At 39.6% G+C, this 21,716-nt stretch overlaps 1 protein-coding gene across 1 annotated transcript in view; it reads right to left on the reverse strand.

Annotated features, from left to right (window-relative positions):
- LOC126267867 (odorant receptor 2a-like) overlaps positions 1-20,631 on the reverse strand; it is a 79,123-nt gene extending 58,492 nt beyond the window's left edge. Inside the window, exons 1-2 of the mRNA XM_049973176.1 lie at positions 20,605-20,631; positions 12,338-12,416 (exon numbers count right to left, since the gene is read on the reverse strand). Of these exons, the coding sequence (XP_049829133.1) occupies positions 12,338-12,416; positions 20,605-20,631 (106 nt within the window). The remainder of the gene's footprint in view (positions 1-12,337; positions 12,417-20,604) is intronic.
- Positions 20,632-21,716: the final 1,085 nt, after the last annotated feature.

The following is a 21,716-nucleotide window of genomic DNA, read 5'->3' on the forward strand; positions in this document are numbered from 1 at the left end:
GTGGTCATCACATTTAATGGCAAAAGAATATTATCTACCCATATCACAAGAAAATGAGAGTTATGCCCTTTTGTGGAAAATAGCATTTTGGAGCTGATATGTTAATAGGGTAAAACTTATACTCGAGAAAACACATTGTAAATGTTGTTGTGAAGACGAAACCAAAGACTGCGACACTTAGAAGATGCAAAATATCTGTTAAAGAGACTGTGTACCCTACGTTTGTCCGACCTCTTTTGGAGTATTGCTGCACGATGTGGGATCATTAGCAGACAGGACTAGCGGAGTACATCAAGAAAGTTACAGTAAGAGCAGCACGTTTTGTATTATCGAGAAATAAGAGAGAGGGTGTCACGGACATGATACAGGATTTGGGGTGGATATCATTAAAACAAAGACGTTTCTCTCGAAATTTCAATCACAAACTTTTTCCTCTGAACGCGAAAATATTTTGTTGACGCCGATCTACCTAGAGCGAAACTACCATCGCAATAAAATAGGGAAATCAGCACTCGCACAGAAAGATATAGGTTATCGATTCTTCTGCGCGCTGTTCGAGAGTGGAATAATATGGAATTATTGTAAAGGTGGTTCGTTGAACCCTCTGCCAGGCACTTAAGTGTTATTTGCAGAGTATCCATGTAGATTTAGATGTAAATGTGGATGTAGATGTAAAGAGTAACATTTTGGAACAAATACATGTATTCAGCTACCTGGGCTGTGATATCATTTGTGCTTAAGTTAATGATCCCAAAAAAAATACACGTGTTAGGTACGATTAACAGAATGCTCTTTAACTCTACTGGAGAGTTAAACTGACCTGAACTGAACATCTTCAATTCGCATGAAGTATGGTATATTTCGAGAATAACTGTCTTACTTTCTTATTTTCGAGGCGGTGTCACCGCACAGTATCTTCAGTGCGCCAGTACTATTCGGGTTAGCAAACCGGACTTCATATATGAAATAGCTAGCACGTCCTGAATAAGTGCTGTAATTCGTAGCAATCTGAGTGAGGCGGCCGTATTGCCGACTAAGCGCACTTCGTTCAGGCCCGTTATTACCGCTCGTATTGTAATGGCCACCCGCATTTCGTTACAAAACCTGTTAATAACATCTAAAACGGATGTTATTAGCCTGAAATAATAAAGTATTACACAATGTGGGAAATAAATCTAGTGGATACTATTGCTGAAACTTACTTTCATAAACATACACGTCTTAGCCGTACACGGCCAGGTGGAGGAAGATGAAGAGGAAACTAACAGCTGAATTATGTTACACAAAAGACGAATATTAATTTTACAAAGATGATCCTCTCACTCTCTCTGTTCCTCCGAAGTTTAACTGATACCGTTTCTTTTCTTGTTAGTCTACAGTCAGAATATTATATCTGTTCTAAAAAGAAAGAAATTTCATTTAAACAAGAAAAAGAAGAATAAACGCAATTTTGTCTCTATAGCTCCTGAGTAAAACCAGAGTAGAGAGAGAACTTCAGTTTCTCAACAACATGACTGTATCTTTACTGCCCTTTGGCTCCGAAATGTGGGACATTTACGAAGAAACATTTCCAGAGAATCGAAGCGGTAGCAAAGAGACTTCTATGATCTTTCGTAGAATATAATTTAGAAAATTGTTAGAAGAATAGTGAGATAAGAGAAGAGCTCCATGTTCTAGGAATAGTTTGAAACATACAACGACACGGAAAGGAAAGCTATGATAATCTGTTACGCGCAGATCGAAGCATGATACCAAGGAAAACCTGTGAGTTCAGTCTCAGTGGTAGAAGAAGAACAGGAAGATCACGAAGAAGATAATGCGATCAGCTTTAAATTGCTTGGTTCCGGAACAGGCCAACATTTCTAACCCGAAAATGTACGTAATGATTATGATGATGATCATTATTAATAACACCAGTGCTGCATTTGTCTTCACTACATCTCAAACAATATCATATAATCAGTGAGAGAGGGTGCTGTAATTCCCTTTCTATTGACAAACCCTAGGTACAACCATTTACGAATTATCCATTTATATACATTTATACCAGTTTATTTGGACACTAGTGATTCAATTGCTAAATGAAATACTTTTCTGACTGACTATTACCACATGCTTGCGGATCACGTCACCTACGCTCTGTGAAAGCTACGTTAAGTTTAACGATATTAATTTTAAATACTTTCCTTATGGCGTTTTACACATCCATGAGGTTTTCCACATTGATTTATGCAGTAAACTATGTACATACTCTAATATGACGTTGAAGATCAAATTAGTTAAATACTTTTATTTCTCTGATAACCTACAGAATGTCAGTGTTTGTTAAACACACATTACAGCAATGTCCAACATAGCTTCTATAAAGATCTCTTTCAAAAATGTCATCAGTTTTAAGCTGATTTTAGAAAAGTCACACTGCCCACTAATTAACGGTTGAGTTAAAAATAACGTGTATCGAAGTGAGAGACAATTTCAGCTTCATCTCATTCTGTCCGAATTTTTTAGTATGCCACGTGATTGTTTTTTTTTTTATTATTTATTTATTCTCTTCCATTTCAGACAGTTAGCTATCAGGTGTGAGTCGCTGTTCCCACCGGGGTTTTAATGCGGCGCAGAATTTTATTTTTAAATGTTGTTGAACTTTCGGTTACGCTTGTGAGATTCAACTCATTAAACCATGATAGCAGTGTTATGATGGAATAATAGTTTCCGAATCATCTTCCCGAACCTGGTGGAGTGGTCATGCAATACTGTATGCAATATCATCTCAGTATGGCTCATCGGCCGAATACGAGTCAATCTATTGGATGCCACTTCGGCTAGTTGTGTCTCTTTAACCCACAGCAGTTATCCTCCAGGAGAAGGGGTACCTACGGATTAACATGGAATCTGACCCAAGCGTTGCTCCTGGTGACTCCCCACATCGTTGAGTGGTGGAGGCCGGATTAAAGGGGGAGTGACAATTTAAGTGGTCTTACCAGGATCCGATCAATCTCGGTTTGCGGGAGTGTAGTTTACCATTAGACCACCACGCCCGACTTCTCCAACACCTAATCACTGTTGAAGGATTTGTCTAATTCAGAGACTAGAATATAGAAATATTTCTCACAGTCGCCTTCTGAAATAGACAATGAAAGTATAAATTTTTGTAATTATTACAACATTTTCTGATGGCGAATGTTTGTTTATTCAATTATCGGTTTCAGTCACTGTGATCATCTTCAGATTGATCTGTCTTAACAAAATAAGCAAATAAAATATATAGCCATAAGGGACATTGGCACATAGAGTAAAAACAAAATAAGACATGTAATGTCAGGTCGTTGTGTCGCTGGCGATGATCCGACATTACTGGTCATTAGTGTTTGCCACCTTCTTCTGCTGAACCTGAACCTCTCGGTCGAGTGGTGTAACACGTGGAAAGTTCAAGTAGATCCACAGAAAAGCGAAGCCACCCTCTCTGATGATACCACTCGCCGTATCCGTGGTCCAGACGTCCGCCTCTCCACCTGCAAGACTGACACTCCGCCTCGCCTTCCTCATCTGTCTACCCTTCCGAACTTGCATATGCACCAAGTCTTCCACTTCCCTCATCTTCCTACCCACTAATCACCATTCCAAGTATCCTGCTGCGTTGCTAGATTCATATTCCACCTTCATATATTCAGAATCATGAAAGAAGGTTGTATACGTGGAAGAACCCTGGAGATACTAAAAGGTATCAGATAGATTATATAATGGTAAGACAGAGATTTAGGAACCAGGTTTTAAGTTGTAAGACATTTCCAGGGGCAGATGTGGACTCTGACCACAATCTATTGGTTATGACCTGTAGATTAAAACTGAAGAAACTGCAAAAATGTGGGAAATTAAGGAGATGGGACCTGGATAAACTGAAAGAACCAGAGGTTGTACAGAGTTTCAGAGAGAGCATAAGGGAACAATTGACAGGAATAGGGGAAAGAAATACAGTAGAAGAAGAATGGGTAGCTCTGAGGGATGTAGTAGTGAAGGCAGCAGAGGATAAAGTAGGTACAAAGACGAGGGCTGCTAGAAATCCTTGGGTAACAGAAGAAATATTGAATTTAATTGATGAAAGGAGAAAATATAAAAATGCAGTAAATGAAGCAGGCAAAAAGGAATACAGACGTCTCAAAAATGAGATCAACAGGAAGTGCAAAATGGCTAAGCAGGGATGGCTAGAGGACAAATGTAAGGATGTAGAGGCTTATCTCACTAGGGGTAAGATAGATACAGCCTACAGGAAAATTAAAGAGACCTTTGGAGAGAAGAGAACCACGTGTATGAATATCAAGAGCTCAGATGGCAGCCCAGTTCTAAGCAAAGAAGGGAAGGCAGAAAGGTGGAAGGAGTATATAGAAGGTTTATACAAGGGCGATGTACTTGAGGACAATATTATGGAAATAGAAGAGGATGTAGATGAAGACGAAATGGGAGATACGATACTGCGTGAAGAGTTTGACAGAGCACTGAAAGACCTGAGTCGAAACAAGGCCCCCGGAGTAGACAACATTCAATTAGAACTACTGACGGCCTTGGGAGAGCCAGTCATGACAAAACTCTATCAGCTGGTGAGCAAGATGTATGAGACAGGCGAAATACCCTCAGACTTCAAGAAGAATATAATAATTCCAATCCTAAAGAAAGCAGGTGCTGACAGATGTGAAAATTACCGAACTATCAGTTTAATAAGCCACGGCTGCAAAATACTAACGCGAATTCTTTACAGACGAATGGAAAAACTGGTAGATGCAGACCTCGGGGAGGATCAGTTTGGATTCCGTCGAAATGTTGGAACACGTGAGGCAATACTGACCTTACGACTTATCTTAGAAGAAAGATTAAGAAAAGGCAAACCTACGTTTCTAGCATTTGTAGACTTAGAGAAAGCTTTTGACAATGTTGACTGGAATACTCTTTTTCAAATTCTAAAGGTGGCAGGGGTAAAATACAGGGAGCGAAAGGCTATTTATAATTTGTACAGAAACCAGATGGCAGTCATAAGAGTCGAGGGGCATGAAAGGGAAGCAGTGGTTGGGAAAGGAGTGAGACAGGGTTGTAGCCTCTCCCCGATGTTATTCAATCTGTATATTGAGCAAGCAGTAAAGGAAACAAAAGAAAAATTTGGAGTAGGTATTAAAATTCATGGAGACGAAGTAAAAACTTTGAGGTTCGCCGATGACATTGTAATTCTGTCAGAGACGGCAAAGGACTTGGAAGAGCAGTTGAACGGAATGGACAGTGTCTTGAAAGGAGGATATAAGATGAACATTAACAAAAGCAAAACGAGGATAATGGAATGTAGTCAAATTAAATCGGGTGATGCTGAGGGAATTAGATTAGGAAATGAGACACTTAAAGTAGTAAAGGAGTTTTGCTATTTAGGAAGTAAAATAACTGATGATGGTCGAAGTAGAGAGGATATAAAATGTAGACTGGCAATGGCAAGGAAAGCGTTTCTGAAGAAGAGAAATTTGTTAACATCGAATATAGATTTATGTATTAGGAAGTCGTTTCTGAAAGTATTTGTTTGGAGTGTAGCCATGTATGGAAGTGAAACATGGACGATAACTAGTTTGGACAAGAAGAGAATAGAAGCTTTCGAAATGTGGTGCTACAGAAGAATACTGAAGATAAGGTGGATAGATCACGTAACTAATGAGGAGGTATTGAATAGGATTGGGGAGAAGAGAAGTTTGTGGCACAACTTGACTAGAAGAAGGGATCGGTTGGTAGGACATGTTTTGAGACATCAAGGGATCACAAATTTAGCATTGGAGGGCAGCGTGGAGGGTAAAAATCGTAGAGGGAGACCGAGAGATGAGTACACTAAACAGATTCAGAAGGATGTAGGTTGCAGTAGGTACTGGGAGATGAAGCAGCTTGCACAGGATAGAGTAGCATGGAGAGCTGCATCAAACCAGTCTCAGGACTGAAGACAACAACAACAACATATTCCAACATTATGCCCTACTCGTCCTCTACCGCCAGAATTTCAACCAGCTCCCTCTCCCCAACAATGAAATCCGTCCCTACATACACCTCTCCTTCCAACCGGCTCCACAACGCTCTGCCTCACACAATCCCTCCATTTTGATCTTTCCCCCATCCTCTACCATGCTAACTTTCAGTCGCTACCTGTGGTTCTATAGGGCACCATTACCATATTCATCATGACAATTATTTTCATTACCAGCATCACTATTGCAGCATGAGATCATTCACATTCATCAGTGACTCCATTTAACTGTAATATAAAAAGAAATCGTCACACAAGTTTTAAAAACCATTACTATCTTCCCTCTAAGTGTTTTTTACAAAACTTTATTGACTCCATTTAACTGTAATATAAAAAGAAAGCGTCAAACAAGTTTTAAAAACCATCACTATCTTCCCTCTACGTGTTTTTACAAAACTTTGTTTATTGTCATCTGTCTGTAGGTAAAAATTGTAAATATCGTCCACCAATCTGTTTTTTACAGAAATCATCCGCTGTTGTCATATTTCTTACATACTTTTAACCATATTTTAAATATATGTAACTTCGACTGAAGAGCGGTTTTTATTCACTGACAGTTCGCCTAAATTGAGAGGAATTAAAATAACATTAAAGAAAAAAAGATGCATTGGTTGTCGTCCATTTACAAGCAGTCAACAGTTAAGCCTTTAGCACTGGCCCACGACAGAATATTAACACGGAATGCACACCTTCCTCCCCCCCCCCCCCCTCCCTTAAATAGTGACTAAGAAGGAATAAATCTGCCATATGAGACCGCTATCATTGTGAATATTTTGTAAACAAAGATGTCTAGATAGCGTAATATATTTTTTTGTTTATTATGCCAGTTTGGCTACTGCCATCATCCGATCAAAATCTTAGAACTTGCAAAACTGTTGACATCCTCATATCTCATCAGTTTTTGGTGCTGACGCTAAACATCGTTTCGGAAATTCTTACTTTTCACCTGATGACGGCAACAGCCGAAATGGCGTGTTAAATAAAGAAACACAGTAAGCGATCTAGACAGTTTTATTCACAAAATCCAACATAAAGCGGGAAACTGACTAAAATTACTAACTGGCTGCACCTGGGGTCTACATTCTTCTACTATTATGACCTATAAATCCTCCATCCGCCCTAGCCTACGCCAACACTGCCTGGCTGCGCCTCTCCTAAAGGCTACAAATCCCTTGAAATCCTGGAAAGACATTCACTCCGCCTTCGCAACCTTCTACCTTCCCCACTTCGCATCCTACACCTTCTTCTCTTCTTGGAGTAGAATCGGATCCAATAGATTGATGCAAAAGTTAGGCCCGCGCCAAAAATCCGATCGCTAATCTGCACTCCAGTTTGCCGCATCACCATAACCATATCCCACATTCCATGCATCTTCATGACTTATTCATCCTCTCCCAACTGAACTTCAACCAACTTCCACAACCCACTTCACACAATTCTTTTACCTATCTCCCTCCCCCAATTCTCTCCCCCCCCCCCCTCCCCAGAGTGACTGTTAGTCGCTACTTGTGGTTCTACAAGCCCCTATAGTTGTAGCACTATTCCACCTTCACCATGGCCATCGTCATTATTAAACAGTACAATAAAGTCTTCGTGATTACCTTGCCGCATAAGATCGCAGGGTGAGCGACATGCTTCGGAAACGCTACCCTCTCTCTGCCCAACGAGCATCACCATCGTACCATAGTAGCATTATTATCATCAGCAATTATGTTTTAACTATAATATAAAATCATCTAAAAAGTTTTCAAAACTGATAAAAATTGTCCACCTACGTGTATTCCAGGAATCATCATTTATTTCCACCTCCTCGTTGTCTATTTTACAACTTCTATTAAATATGTAAAACCTTTGACTGATCGATTTCACCCACTGCCAGCCAGCCCCTCCGTACAGAACAGAAATACCAATAGAAAAGATACATCGGCACTTCGCCAGGATGTGTAAACAGAGAGGGGGTAGCGTTTCCGAAGCATGTCGCTCACACTGCGATCTTAGGCGGCAAGGTAATCACGAAGACTTTATTGTACCGTTTAATAATGTTATTTCTTGCCAAGGTTAAAAAACAGGAACTAAGTTCAGAAGCGAAGAAGAGGGAGGAAGGGAGTAATGTTAGTCCACTGATAATATCTTAGGTTTCGTTGTAAGTAGGCTGTTTAGGTTTTTTTATTGATAACGCCGCCGCCACGTAGCGCTCTGTATGAAAATCACTGGCTGTGCCGTGTGCAGTCTGTGGCTGGTTTGCATTGTTGTCTGCCATTGTAGTGTTGGGTAGCGGCAGCTAGATGCTAACAACGCGTAGCGTTGCGCAGTTGGAAGTGAGCCGCCAGCAGTGGTGGACGTGGGGAGAGAGATGGCGGAGTTTTGTAATTTGTAAGACTGGATGTCATGAACTACCATATATATTATGACTATTAAGGTAAATACATTGTTTGTTCTCTATTAAAATCTTTCATTTGCTAACTGTGCCTATCAGTAGTTAGTGCCTTCAGTAGTTTGAATCTTTTATTTAGCTGGCAGTAGTGGCGCTCGCTGTATTGCAGTAGCTTGAGTAACGAAGATTTTTGTGAGGTAAGTGATTTGTGAAACGTATAGGTTAATGTTAGTCAGGGCCATTCTTTCGTAGGGACTTTTGGAAGTCATATTGCGTTGCGCTAAAAATATTGTGTGTTAGTTTAAACACAGTCTTGTATAATTTTTCTAAGGGGACGTTTCAAAGTATCATTCGCAGGTACGAGGTACGCCATGGAGGCTAATTTGATACTCTGGCACCATTACATTTACATCTACATCTGTATTCTGTGAATCGTTGTGTTGTGTGAAGCAGGAATTATTTTTTATTTTTTCTTACAATAGGACTCAATCACGCTTCATTCACAGATGGTTTGCTCCTGTGTGAGTCGGTGAGAGCCTTCATTAATTTGCATGATCTTTGCTTAACAGCCATGTATGAGGTTGCTCCTGCCTTGAAACGTTATTGAAGTTTTCCAAACAGTATCTCTAGGTAAAATTTTTGAACATTTCTGTTACATTGTCTCACTAGTCAAACAAACCTTCATTAGAAGAAGTATATTTTGTATGCGCTAGATGTCCCTTGTCAGAAGACCTGATATGGTTTCATACACTTCAGCAATATTCAGGGATTTGCTGTACAAGTAATTTGCATACAGTCCCTTCTGTAGGTAAACTGTAATTACCCAGTCCTTAGCAATGAACTGTAGCTTATAATTTTCCTCAGCGACAAGTTAGCGTAAGCGGTCTTTTCACTTCATACACCTATACGCTGCTATTCTCAAATTCAAATGGCTCTGAGCACTATGGGACTTAACATCTGAGGTCATCAGTCCGCTAGAACTAAGAACTACTTAAACCTAACTAACCAAAGGACATCACACACATCCATGCCCGAGACAGGATTCGAACCTGCGACTGTAGCAGTCGCGCGGTTCCAGACTGAAGTGTCTAGAACCGCTCGGACACCACGGCCGGCCGCTATTCTCAGATACACTATGTGATCAAAAGTATCCGGACACCTGGCTGAGAAAGACTTACAAGTTCGTGGCGCCTTCCATCGGTAATGTTGGAATTCAGTGTTTTGTTGGCTCACCCTTACCCTTGATGACAGCTTCCACTCTCTCAGGCATACGTTCAGTCATGTGCTGGAAGTTTTCTTGGGGAATAGCACCCCATTCTTCACTGAGTGCTGCACTGAGGAGAGGTATCGCTGTCGGTCGGTGAGGCCTGGCATAAAGTCGGCGTTCCAAAACATCCCAAAGGTGAAAACCTTCAGGTCAGGACGCTGTGCAGGGATGTTATTGTTGTGTAACCACTCTGCCACAGGCAGTGCATTATCAACAGGTGCTGAAACTTCCTGGCAGATTAAAACTGTGTGCCGGACCGAGCTTGGAACTCGGGACCTTTGGCTTTCGCGGCCAAGTGATCTACCAACTGAGCTCCCCAGGCACGACTCACGCCTCGTCCTCACAGCTTTAATTCTGCCAGTACCTCGTCTCCTACCTTCCAAACTTAACAAAAGCTCTCCTGCGAAACTCGCAGAACTAGCACTCCTGAAAGAAGGGGTATTTGCATAACTTTAGCTTGCCCAGCTTCAGGTTTGAAGAATATTAGTCAAATGTATTACAGAATAATAGTCCAGCTTCGTAACAAAATAATTTTACTGATTATTGTTTTCTACTCTTATAGCAGCTGTTGTTTGATGAAGACGACAGTAGTTTCCAAGCCATGTCGCGTCATATTTCGAACAATATGAGTCAAAGCGAATTTTTACTTGTACTGTCGAAAATGTCCAACAGATTTTTATCAATTCTTGCATTTTTTTCCGTTTCATATATATAGCTTTGAGTGCCGATGTATCGCTACTGAGATGTCTCTATCGAATATTTTCTAAACTTATTTTCTCACTTAGAGATATTTCGTTTGATGCACTCTGGAGTTAATAATATGAATATGTACTTTCCGACCATAGATATACGTATTCATTTCAGTGATACAGAAAATTATTCTTGTGCTATCATAAATAAATGTTAGTTATCTAAATAAGGAATCTACAATAAATATTCATTGACTAAGTCTCAAACTATGGAACATATTAAGATTTCTATGGTCGTATGTAAATGTTTTCCTTAGAAATAACCAGATACGTAACTAAAAATTGGCAACTCATTCCCCCTTTCACACTTTAATGCACTTTTGGTCTTTTCGATCAGTGGGCGACGTCCTACCGACAAGCACCTGCATTACGATAATCGAAGTAGGACATTGATTAAGAAACTCAAGTCACTCTCGAACGAGGCGGGATTGAAACGTACGCTCCTCCACCCACATCCACAATTTTCTGTGGTCTCTTATTATTGTCTACCCATTTCCAGCTATTTCTTATTCTCGTCTAGCTACGAAAACATTCAGTCTCTAGGGATCTACCTGCTGAAGATACAAAAACTCCTCTTCTTCACCTTGGATATGTGTAGGAAACAGTATAGACTGTTTTGCTTCACTATCTTCTTCAAGAGCCTAACGCAAGTTATGATTCTCTTACTGTACAATTAATATGGTTCTAGGACATTTCAAATCTCAGAGAAACAACAAACTTCTCATCTAGAAAAGACGCTGAATGATCCACGTCTTATCACAAAATAAATCCATTCAATAAATTTATCTGTCACCCATTCCCCTCTGACTATGTCCACGTGCCTTGCTTTCGTAAGTATTTCTTGGTAAACAAAAAAAAAAAATGGTTCAGATGGCTCTGAGCATTATGGGACATAACATCTGTGGTCATCAGTCCCCTAGAACTTAGAACTACTTAAACCTAACCAACCTAAGGACGTCACACACATCCATGCCTGAGGCAGGATTCGAACATGCGACCGTAGCAGTCGCGCGGTTCCGGACTGAGCGCCTAGAACCGCGAGACCACCGCGGCCGGCGCTAAACAAAATTTCTTATACTGTGGTTCATCATGTGCAAATGCCGAATGTACTGAAGCTCTTTACTACTCGTATTATCTTTTATTTTAATGTTATCTTTATTACCTTTACCATTATCAGAGTATCCTTTTACATGATTGCTTACGTAATGATAACTTATGATAGAAAATGTTTTCAGTGAGTTTTACTTATTTCTTTTCTAGCTGTGCTGGTTATCCTGCAAATTTCAAAAACTGTTATTATTACCGTTATTATTAATATACTTGTAGCTATTGTGATAATTCCTGGTTTACAATACCAAGTATGAGCAAGAAACGACGAGCTCGAAAAACCATATTCTGTGCGTCCAGTTCCTCGTCCTGATTAAGAATGATTCTGAAAGCGCTACATGGATCAAGCTGAAAATACAGTACACTAATACAGGTAGATTATTGTAAAGAAATGATTGATCTCTTCCCAGGAAACTTAATGACTCGTATTAAATATCTGTACGAACGAAAATAAGCTGCTCTTAAAAATTACAAATACAGACATTTTTTTCCGTCCCGTCTCACAACATTCCGTTAATTTATTGTATGAAAGGCTACTGCAGCTACGGTTTCTTTTTTCTCTTCTGATGCGCACAAATGTAACAAATAATTACATACATTATCATGAATATATATAATCTACAGTACTAACACTGTCATCCCATTCGGTTTACATAGATTAGCTCTCCACTAACACAAACTTATACAGGCATTAATTTAAGATATTTAACTGCTGATACAATGCCCCGTCACAGCTGGAGCTGTGAAATGAAAATTTCTTTTAAAATTTTGAGATTGCCTAAAGCCTAAAATTTTACCTGCTCCTGGGAGCTTCGACATGATGAAGTTCACCGTTCGCGCTCCCTTGTAGCAATGACAACTTCTTAGGAAATGCTCCTAAAATTCCCAGAAGCCGGACTATTTATTATTCCGTTTGCTGTCGTGACCTCTAGCCGATACATCAGTATTAACGCGCTTTTGGCTTCTTGTGTTCCGTACTCAGCTATAATGAAAAATTAACCCTAGTGCACACGAAATCTGTTCCAGATTTTTGCCTGACCGAAGAAGAAATTTTCTTGCAGGTCAGCTCAAGTTGTTACTTCCTATTCCTTTTGCTGGAAAAGCTTACCACCTGAAAGAGCGGGAAGAGAGATTGTGCATTTTTAATTTTGATCTTGAGTAATTAGAAACTCTGCGTCCTGACCCTTCGAGATGTACTACCTGATTGAAACAGAATGAATTCAGAAGTTACTTGGCGACTGGTACTTTCACAAAGCACGAAAACGACATAGTGTTGTCGTTGCTTAACACTTTTAAAATGGGCATTAATTGATTTACTACAGAAGAATGTACTAAGCTTGAAAAACCATTACTCTAGTCAAGCACGTGTGTGACTACATAATTTTAAGATTAAAAATTAAAGTAATCCGTAACACTACTTTTTTCTCTAGCGTAGTTTCAAACATTACAAATTGTTAATCCCCTTCACTGAGAAGTAAACACGCCCATGACTCACAAGCAAATCCTTACTTTATTTCTTCACAGTGCTTTTCATTCCTCATGATTTCGCTTTCTCTAGTGTGTAGTGTCTAAACATAGCTATGCAAAAAGCTGATAATGAAGTTAATTTTTAATTGGCGTTTCAACCTGAGTGTGGTTCACGTGGCTCGCAAAGGGTTCTTCATAAAAATATTTTTCTTAGGAGGGCGTTGTTTTACCACTACACTGTCTGATATGAGAAGTCTCATAAACGTTCACTCCCTGAACAACATGAACAAAAAAATTTACAGATGATCCTGGTCAACTTAAAAGTCGAATTTCTGTTAAGCAGGAAGACTGTAGCTAAATTTAGTTATCTGAATGGCTACCTTTAAACTTTCAAATAGATTCACAATGTACTTATTTTATTCAGAGGTTAAAATGTATCCACAACTCGTCTGAAGTAACAAATTGGCGCCAGAATGCCTTCAACTGAAGATTCATTTTCCAAACGCGATTCTGAATTGCTTTTTGTCGAAATAGTATAGCATCAAATCTGAGTGTAACGTACGCTCCTTTTCATACGCTGAGCGTCATTCAAGATGTGAAATTTTATTGTAATTTCTCATAAATAATCTTAATCAGTCGCTCGGAAATTCCCAAACGATCACGTTTAAGAATATTTACCAAATGATAAAGAAAGCTGCATACTGATACAGATTCTGCATGAATTTGCTTTAATTTAATTTTTAGTTGGGCTGTAGGTATCGTTTTCGGCTGAAAAAAATGTTTTATATTAGTCCACACATGTTCTAATCTATAAAGTTTCTACAAACTCGGTGGCCTGGACCAATTCAGTTAGGTACTACCAAAAATTGCTTGTTTGAGCAAGTTTATAAATTTGGACATAACTCGCCGTCGCCAACAGCCGAGACGATAAACAAAATAAAAAGAGAAACTTTGCCATTTTTCACCATCCCATTATTGTAACTTGTCAGAGCTTGCGATATTGAAACTGCGAGTCTCGGAGAGGGAAGTACAGTAATAATAAACGCTGGGGATGCAGCAGTCTGCTTACTACTACAAACACAGTTCAAACATTTTTTCCAGTACACAGCAAATGCGTGTATTGCAAGGACTGAATGAGTGACATATAACCATAGTAAATTGAAGCTGTCAGTAATATCAGGTCACATCAATTTATGAAATTATTACCAAATGGGTTTTTCTAAAGTTCCGTAGTTGTAATTGGCAACTGTAACAACAGTGAGTGAGAGAAATTGATTTGGTATTGTTTCGCTAATTAATATGTTGTTTGACCATACAGAATGCTTTAGTTTACTGCATGTCAATATATCTCTTTCACTAAATATTGTAGACCGTTACACAAGTCTCGTGTGTATTTTCATTCACAATGTAGAAAATAGTCCACCAAAAACGAACGGAAAAGTCAACTATTGCTATATTTCTAGGTAGTATTTACTTTTCATAGAGCGATTATTGTAATTTAAGTTCAAATGTTTGTACCTTTTTAGAGCACATGGATACTCCTTTACTGGTTTTTCTAGTATGGTTCTTAGAATATGCATTTACGACCATTAGTAATTTAGGTATATCCCTCCTCTAGCGTTGTAACTGTGGACACTACAATTCTTCTCTAATCTCGATGTTTATGATGAAAGTTAACAATCAAACAAAGGTATTATTAAGATGTAATTACGATGCACAATTAATTAAAAAAGCTTAAAAATATATGTTTTAGTCTATAATCGCAATTTAATTTGCCTACAGGCAACCGGATTCGGTAAACAGCATCTTCAGGCCATTATATGATCAAAAACGTCTATTACATAGTCTTTAGAGCAGAGCAAGAGCAATTTGCAAAAACATTATACTCTCTGACAGCAAACATGTGCTGTATAGTGAACATTCAAATGTGTAGTTAGCCTTTTTCCCCTGGCATGCAGTTGTCACACTGGCTTCCGAAACAGATGTGTCAAATACTAAAACAGTTATCAATGTTGAGCTTCAAAGATGTAAACTGCTGTCAGCAGTGATAAGAGTGTCAATATATACATACTTTATTTTATTTTATTTATTTCTCTATTTCACCTTGTAAAAAAGTCACAATGTAGAAGTTACCTAAAAATAGCATGATATTTGAAATTAAGAAATTATATAACAGTTCCCAGTATTATAAAACATTCAAAACAAAAACGCAAACCTGTTTAGCCAGTTTAAAATTTAGCTCTATGTATAGTTTATACCACTATAGAACATGAATGTCACCATGATCACACATGTCGGAAATATGTAATTAAAGAAGGGCCCGTGAGATTGTTATCAGACTTCAAGTATTTTTTATTACTGTTCCCTATTGTTTAATGAATAACTTTTCTCTTAAGTGATGAGATCCTCCCCTCCATCGTCACCCCTTTCTTTCTTCATAAGTGCTAAGGGTTGCCCTGCATATTGGCATTTGTTTCCGGACCTTGGTTTTGTTTTGCATTGCTTTTCCTCCAGTCGGTCATATTCCAATATCACTTTTTATTCAATCGAATTTACTGACATTAGTTGAAACCAACAAGTAGGAATTACGTTGTATATGTATGAGGGCAACATAGTGTCAGAGAGAGTGAAATCCAAGTTACTGCAATGAGTCACTACCCAGAAAGCATCAACAGGAAGCTGCAGATGGTCGTATATGAATGAAGTCTGTTAATTCATCTGTTAGCTAAACTCTTCGTTAATGTCCTCTGTTCTTTTGACTGACATATATAGTCTCCATAGCATACAGTCCTTCTAGTTTTCCAATTGTACCGTATTGCCTTGATTCCAATGCTCAAAGACGTCTTATTTCGCAAGATATATTTTTTTTAATTTATGAAAAATATATTTTGAAATAAATTCAATTTAATTTTGCGTAATTAATTCAAAATCTTATCAGGACCAGAACCTTTTAATTGAACAATATTTATTTTCATTTCAAATTCCATCATAATACTATCTAACCGCGCTCCCATTTGGAGCGTCTGAGATTATAAGCCAATTTTCTGGTAGGTATCTAAACTTTTTCTCACAATTAATCTCCTGTTAGTTTACCGTCTCCATTCTTGTCCATCGCTGATGTTTGTCACGTATTTTTTCTTCTCAAAGACGACCTAGACTTTTTCTGTCAATTGCTGAATCTTTATGGTTCCTGTATTAGTACTGTTGACAAAAATGACTATGTCGTCCGCAAAGTCAAGCAGTCAACATACACTCCTTCCTGTTTGGAACCTAGACTGAACCATTCTTCATTCTTTTCTTCTTGGCTCAGTTTTATGTTCCATTCTCGACTGACCTTTTTCGAGACGCAATTGAAATTGAGTGTAGGAAGTCCATCAATGTGCATGGCGCCAGCTGAGAGCCTGTTCTGTCATATTTCTGGATGCACATTCCACTCCAGAATTATCCCACAACGTCCGATAATAGCTCACCATCAACTGCGTTGGTTGGTTGGTTGGTTGGTTTGTGAGATTGAAGGGACCAGACTACAACCGCCATCGGTCCCCTTTTTCACGAACTTTAAACACCCACAAAGAATAAAAACAAACGACGAGGATGACAAGGGATGACACAGGACAAGAAGGACACAGACAGAGACCAGACAAAAGGAATTGAAATCACACCGAGTGTGATAGTGGTTGGCCGATCACAGAAACAAAAGAGGAAAAGCCAACTACCATTTTTTTTTTTTTTTTTTTTTTTTTTTTTTTTGGTCATCAGTCTACTGACTGGTTTGATGCGGCCCGCCACGAATTCCTTTCCTGTGCTAACCTCTTCATCTCAGAGTAGCACTTGCAACCTACGTCCTCAATTATTTGCTTGACGTATTCCAATCTCTGTTTTCCTCTACAGTTTTTGCCCTCTACAGCTCCCTCTAGTACCATGGAAGTCATTCCCTCATGTCCTAGCAGATGTCCTATCATCCTGTCCCCTCTACTTATCAGTGTTTTCCACATATTCCTTTCCTCTCCGATTCTGCGTAGAACCTCCTCATTCCTTACCTTATCAGTCCACCTAATTTTCAACATTCGTCTATAGCACCACATCTCAAATGCTTCGATTCTCTTCTGTTCCGGTATTCCCACAGTCCATGTTTCACTACCATACAATGCTGTACTCCAGACGTACACCCTCAGAAATTTCTTCCTCAAATTAAGGCCAGTATTTGATATTAGTAGACTTCTCTTGGCCAGAAATGCCTTTTTGGCCATAGCGAGTCTGCTTTTGATGTCCTCCTTGCTCCGTCCGTCATTGGTTATTTTACTGCCTAGGTAGCAGAATTCCTTAACTTCATTGACTTCGTGACCATCAGTCCTGATGTTAAGTTTCTCGCTGTTCTCATTTCTACTACTTCTCATTACCTTCGTCTTTCTCCGATTTACTCTCAAACCATACTGTGTACTCATTAGACTGTTCGTTCTGTTCAGCAGATCATTTAATTCTTCTTCACTTTCACTCAGGATAGCAATGTCATCAGCGAATCGTATCATTGATGTCCTTTCACCTTGTATTTTAATTCCACTCCTGAACCTTTCTTTTATTTCCATCATTGCTTCCTCGATGTACAGATTGAAGAGTAGGGGCGAAAGGCTACAGACTTGTCTCACTCCCTACTTAATACGAGCACTTCGTTCTTGATCGTCCACTCTTATTATTCCCTCTTAGTTGTTGTACATATTGTATATGACCCGTCTCTCCCTATAGCTTACCCCTACTTTTTTTTCAGAATCTTGAACAGCTTGCACCATTTTATATTGTCGAACGCTTTTTCCAGGTCGACAAATCCTATGAACGTGTCTTGATTTTTCTTTAGCTTTGCTTCCATTATTAGCCGTAACGTCAGAATTGCCTCTCTCGTGTCTTTACTTTTCCTAAAGCCAAACTGATTGTCACCTAGCGCATTCTCAATTTTCTTTTCCATTCTTCTGTATATATTATTCTTGTAAGCAGCTTCGATGCATGAGCTGTTAAGCTGACTGTGCGATAATTCTCGCACTTGTCAGCTCTTGCCGTCTTCGGAATTGTGTGGATGATGCTTTTCCGAAAGTCAGATGGTATGTCGCCAGACTCATATATTCTACACACCAACGTGAATAGTCGTTTTGTTGCTACTTCCCCTAATGATTTTAGAAATTCTGATGGAATGTTATCTATCCCTTCTCCCTTATTTGACCGTAAGTCCTCCAAAGCTCTTTTAAATTCCGATTCTAATACTGGATCCCCTATCTCTTCTAAATCGCCTCCTGTTTCTTCTTCTATCACATCAGACAAATCTTCACCCTCATAGAGGCTTTCAATGTATTCTTTCCATCTATCTGCTGTCTCCTCTGCATGTAACAGTGGAATTCCCGTTGCACTCTTAATGTTACCACCGTTGCTTTTAATGTCACCAAAGGTTGTTTTGACTTTCCTGTATGCTGAGTCTGTCCTTCCGACAATCATATCTTTTTCGATGTCTTAACATTTTTCCTGCACTTCCTATTTATTTCATTCCTCAGCGACTTGTATTTCTGTATTCCTGATTTTCCCGGAACATGTTTGTACTTCCTCCTTTCATCAATCAACTGAAGTATTTCTTCTGTTACCCATGGTTTCTTCGCAGCTACCTTCTTTGTACCTATGTTTTCCTTCCCCACTTCTGTGATGGCCCTTTTTAGAGACGTCCATTCCTCTTCAACTGTGTTGCCTACTGCGCTATTCCTTATTGCTGTATCTATAGCGTTAGAGAACTTCAAACCTATCTCGTCATTCCTTAGAGCTTGCGTATCCCACTTCTTAGCGTATTGATTCTTCCTGACTAATGTCTTGAACTTCAGCCTACTCTTCATCACTACTATATTGTGATCTCCTGGGTACGCCTTACAATCCAGTATCTGATTTCGGAATCTCTGTCTGACCATGATGTAATCTAATTGAAATATTCCCCTTTTCCAAGTATACCTCCTCCTCTTGTGATTCTTGAATAAGGTATTCGCTATTATTAGCTGAAACTTGTTACAGAACTCAATTAGTCTTTCTCCTCTTTCATTCCTTGTCACAAGCCCATATTCTCCTGTAACCTTTACTTCTACTCCTTCCCATACAACTGCATTCCAGTCGCCCATGACTATTAGATTTTCGTCCCCCTTTACATACTGCATTACCCTTTCAATATCCTCATACACTTTCTCTGTCTGTTCATCGTCAGCTTGCGGCGTCGGCATGTACACCTGAACTATCGTTGTCGGTGTTGGTCTGCTGTCGATTGTGATTAGAACAACCCGGTCACTGAACTGTTCATAGTAACACACCATCTGCCCTACCTTCCTATTCATAACGAATCCTACACCTGTTATACCATTTTCTGCTGCTGTTGATATTACCCGATACTCATCAGACCAGAAATCCTTGTCTTCTTTCCACTTCACTTCACTGGCCCCTACTATATCTAGATTGAGCCTTTGCATTTCCCTTTTCAGATTTTCTAGTTTCCCTACCACGTTCAAGCTTCTGACATTCCACGCTCCGACTCGTAGAACATTATCCTTTCGTTGATTATTCAATCTTTTTCTCATGGTAACCTCCCCCTTGGCAGTCCCCTCCCGGAGATCCGAATGGGGGACTATTCCGGAATCTTTTGCTAATGGAGAGATCATCATGACACTTTTTCAACTACAGGCCACATGTCCTGTGGATACACGTTACGTGTCTTTAATGCAGTGGTTTCCATTGCCTTCTGCATCCTCATGTCGTTGATCATTGCTGATTCTTCCGCCTTTAGGGGCAATATCCCACCCCTAGGACAAGAGAGTGCCCTGAACCTCTATCCGCTCCTCCGCCCTCTTTGACAAGGCCGTTGGCAGAATGAGGCTGACTTCTTATGCCGGAAGTCTCCGGCCGCCAATGGTGCTTATTTATCAAAATTTAGGCAGTGGCTGTGATCGAACCAGAGACCGAAGACGTTTTGATTATGAATCAAAGACGCTACCACTAGACCACACCCACCCGTGATGTTTGTTGCTGTGGGTTTTCATGCTACCATAAACGCACTAAAAACCTCAGTCTAAAATCATAGGCCAAAGGCCAGACTCAAAAAAGGACAAACACTTAGGTCAAGCCATAAAAACTCCCTGCACGTTCAAGTGAGTAATACGCTTCTTCAGGATCAACAAACACAACAGCAAAGTAGTACCTACCTGTCGCCTTCTACCGTATGATGTTCTTCACGTTGAAAATTTACTCTGGGCAAGAACTCCCGTTGCTGAAGCTGGCCTGGTACTCACCAGTTTGTTTATCATAATGATTTTTATTTTTATTTTGGAGTGCTCAAGAGAGGAACTTGTATGGAACACGTGCTAATGATATAACACTGTAATTATTAGCGTCCTTTGACCTCCCTTTTTATGAATAGGGTAGATTAATGTTCACTGCCTGTCAGCTCTCCATAACTTATCACATTTTGAAATAGAACTTATTTTGTAAAAGGCATCATGCGTGGCGCTGGTGGCGATGTGTGACGACGCCGCGTGTAGCAGTGTTTATTTTAATGAACTTTTTTATGCGCTATGAAATTTCTTACCAGATTTTGGTGGAAGGCGAGACACATGATGCTATTGGATAATGTGTGACACATAACACAATCCGTGATGTTTGTTGCTGTTGGTTTTCATTCTTATGAATAAAATATTGCTTACAATATTTCTCGTTTATATGAAATTTATAAAGTCACAGTGATATACAAAACTTAAGGACGAAAGTAACTTTCGCAGGATATGTCTCTGCCAAGCTACATAACTGGATGAAACTTGGACCTCACAAAAGTAGGAACATGGTTTTTCTAGGGTGTGCGATCACCATGAACAGCAGTGCATGCTTTTCGGTGTACTTGCCCCGATGTGCTTGCTCGCTTGGCGACTGCTGCATGGTCGTTGCCGCATGTGGGTGTCCTGCAACGAATCACCCAAGTGCTCTATGGGATGTAAGTCGGGGGGTAAGGGCAGGCGAGTCTATCCTCCGGATATCCGTTCCAAGAGCTAGTCCATCACAGTTTGATGTGGTCTCAAATCACATCCATAAGAATGAAGTCAGGACAGAATGCACTCCAGAAAGAAGGCACATGAGGAAAGAGTACGATGTCACAATGACGTTGACCAGTGAGTGTACCTTGTTCAAAGATTTGGCGTCAGTCTGCCCATCAACATTATGCCAACCATGTTATGGCAAGAGATCGGAACACGTAAGGTGCCCAGTGCCACTGCCGAACGCGATCGCTTTGGTGGTGCAGTTGTTATTGTGTGAAGCGCTAAAACGTTGCGTATTCTCCAAATCAACACTAATCACATCACATTGCAGTTATCATCTTGATCTTGGCATTGACTGTACATTTAAAGCTGCATGATGTCATACGAATTGCTGTAGGCAGACTGAGTTTATGGTGCCATAGCTGTATGACTAAGTTGTTCAGTGGTTGATCCGAAATTTTGTGTGAAGGAGGAATTGGATATGTGTGTAAATGGACATACGTCCACAAATTCCAGGTCCGTTAAATTTGGTTCTAGAAGAAGAAATTCAATACAGTGTGAATCTACAGATGGTAGTCTCAAATGTATCGTTCCTACAGGAGGCCTGATGCAATACTGACTGAATGTAAAACTTACAAAATCAGTTATTCGCAAACTGTTATAGTCATTT

Source organism: Schistocerca gregaria, chromosome 4 (genome assembly GCF_023897955.1).
Source record: "Schistocerca gregaria isolate iqSchGreg1 chromosome 4, iqSchGreg1.2, whole genome shotgun sequence".
Taxonomy (NCBI): domain Eukaryota; kingdom Metazoa; phylum Arthropoda; class Insecta; order Orthoptera; family Acrididae; genus Schistocerca; species Schistocerca gregaria.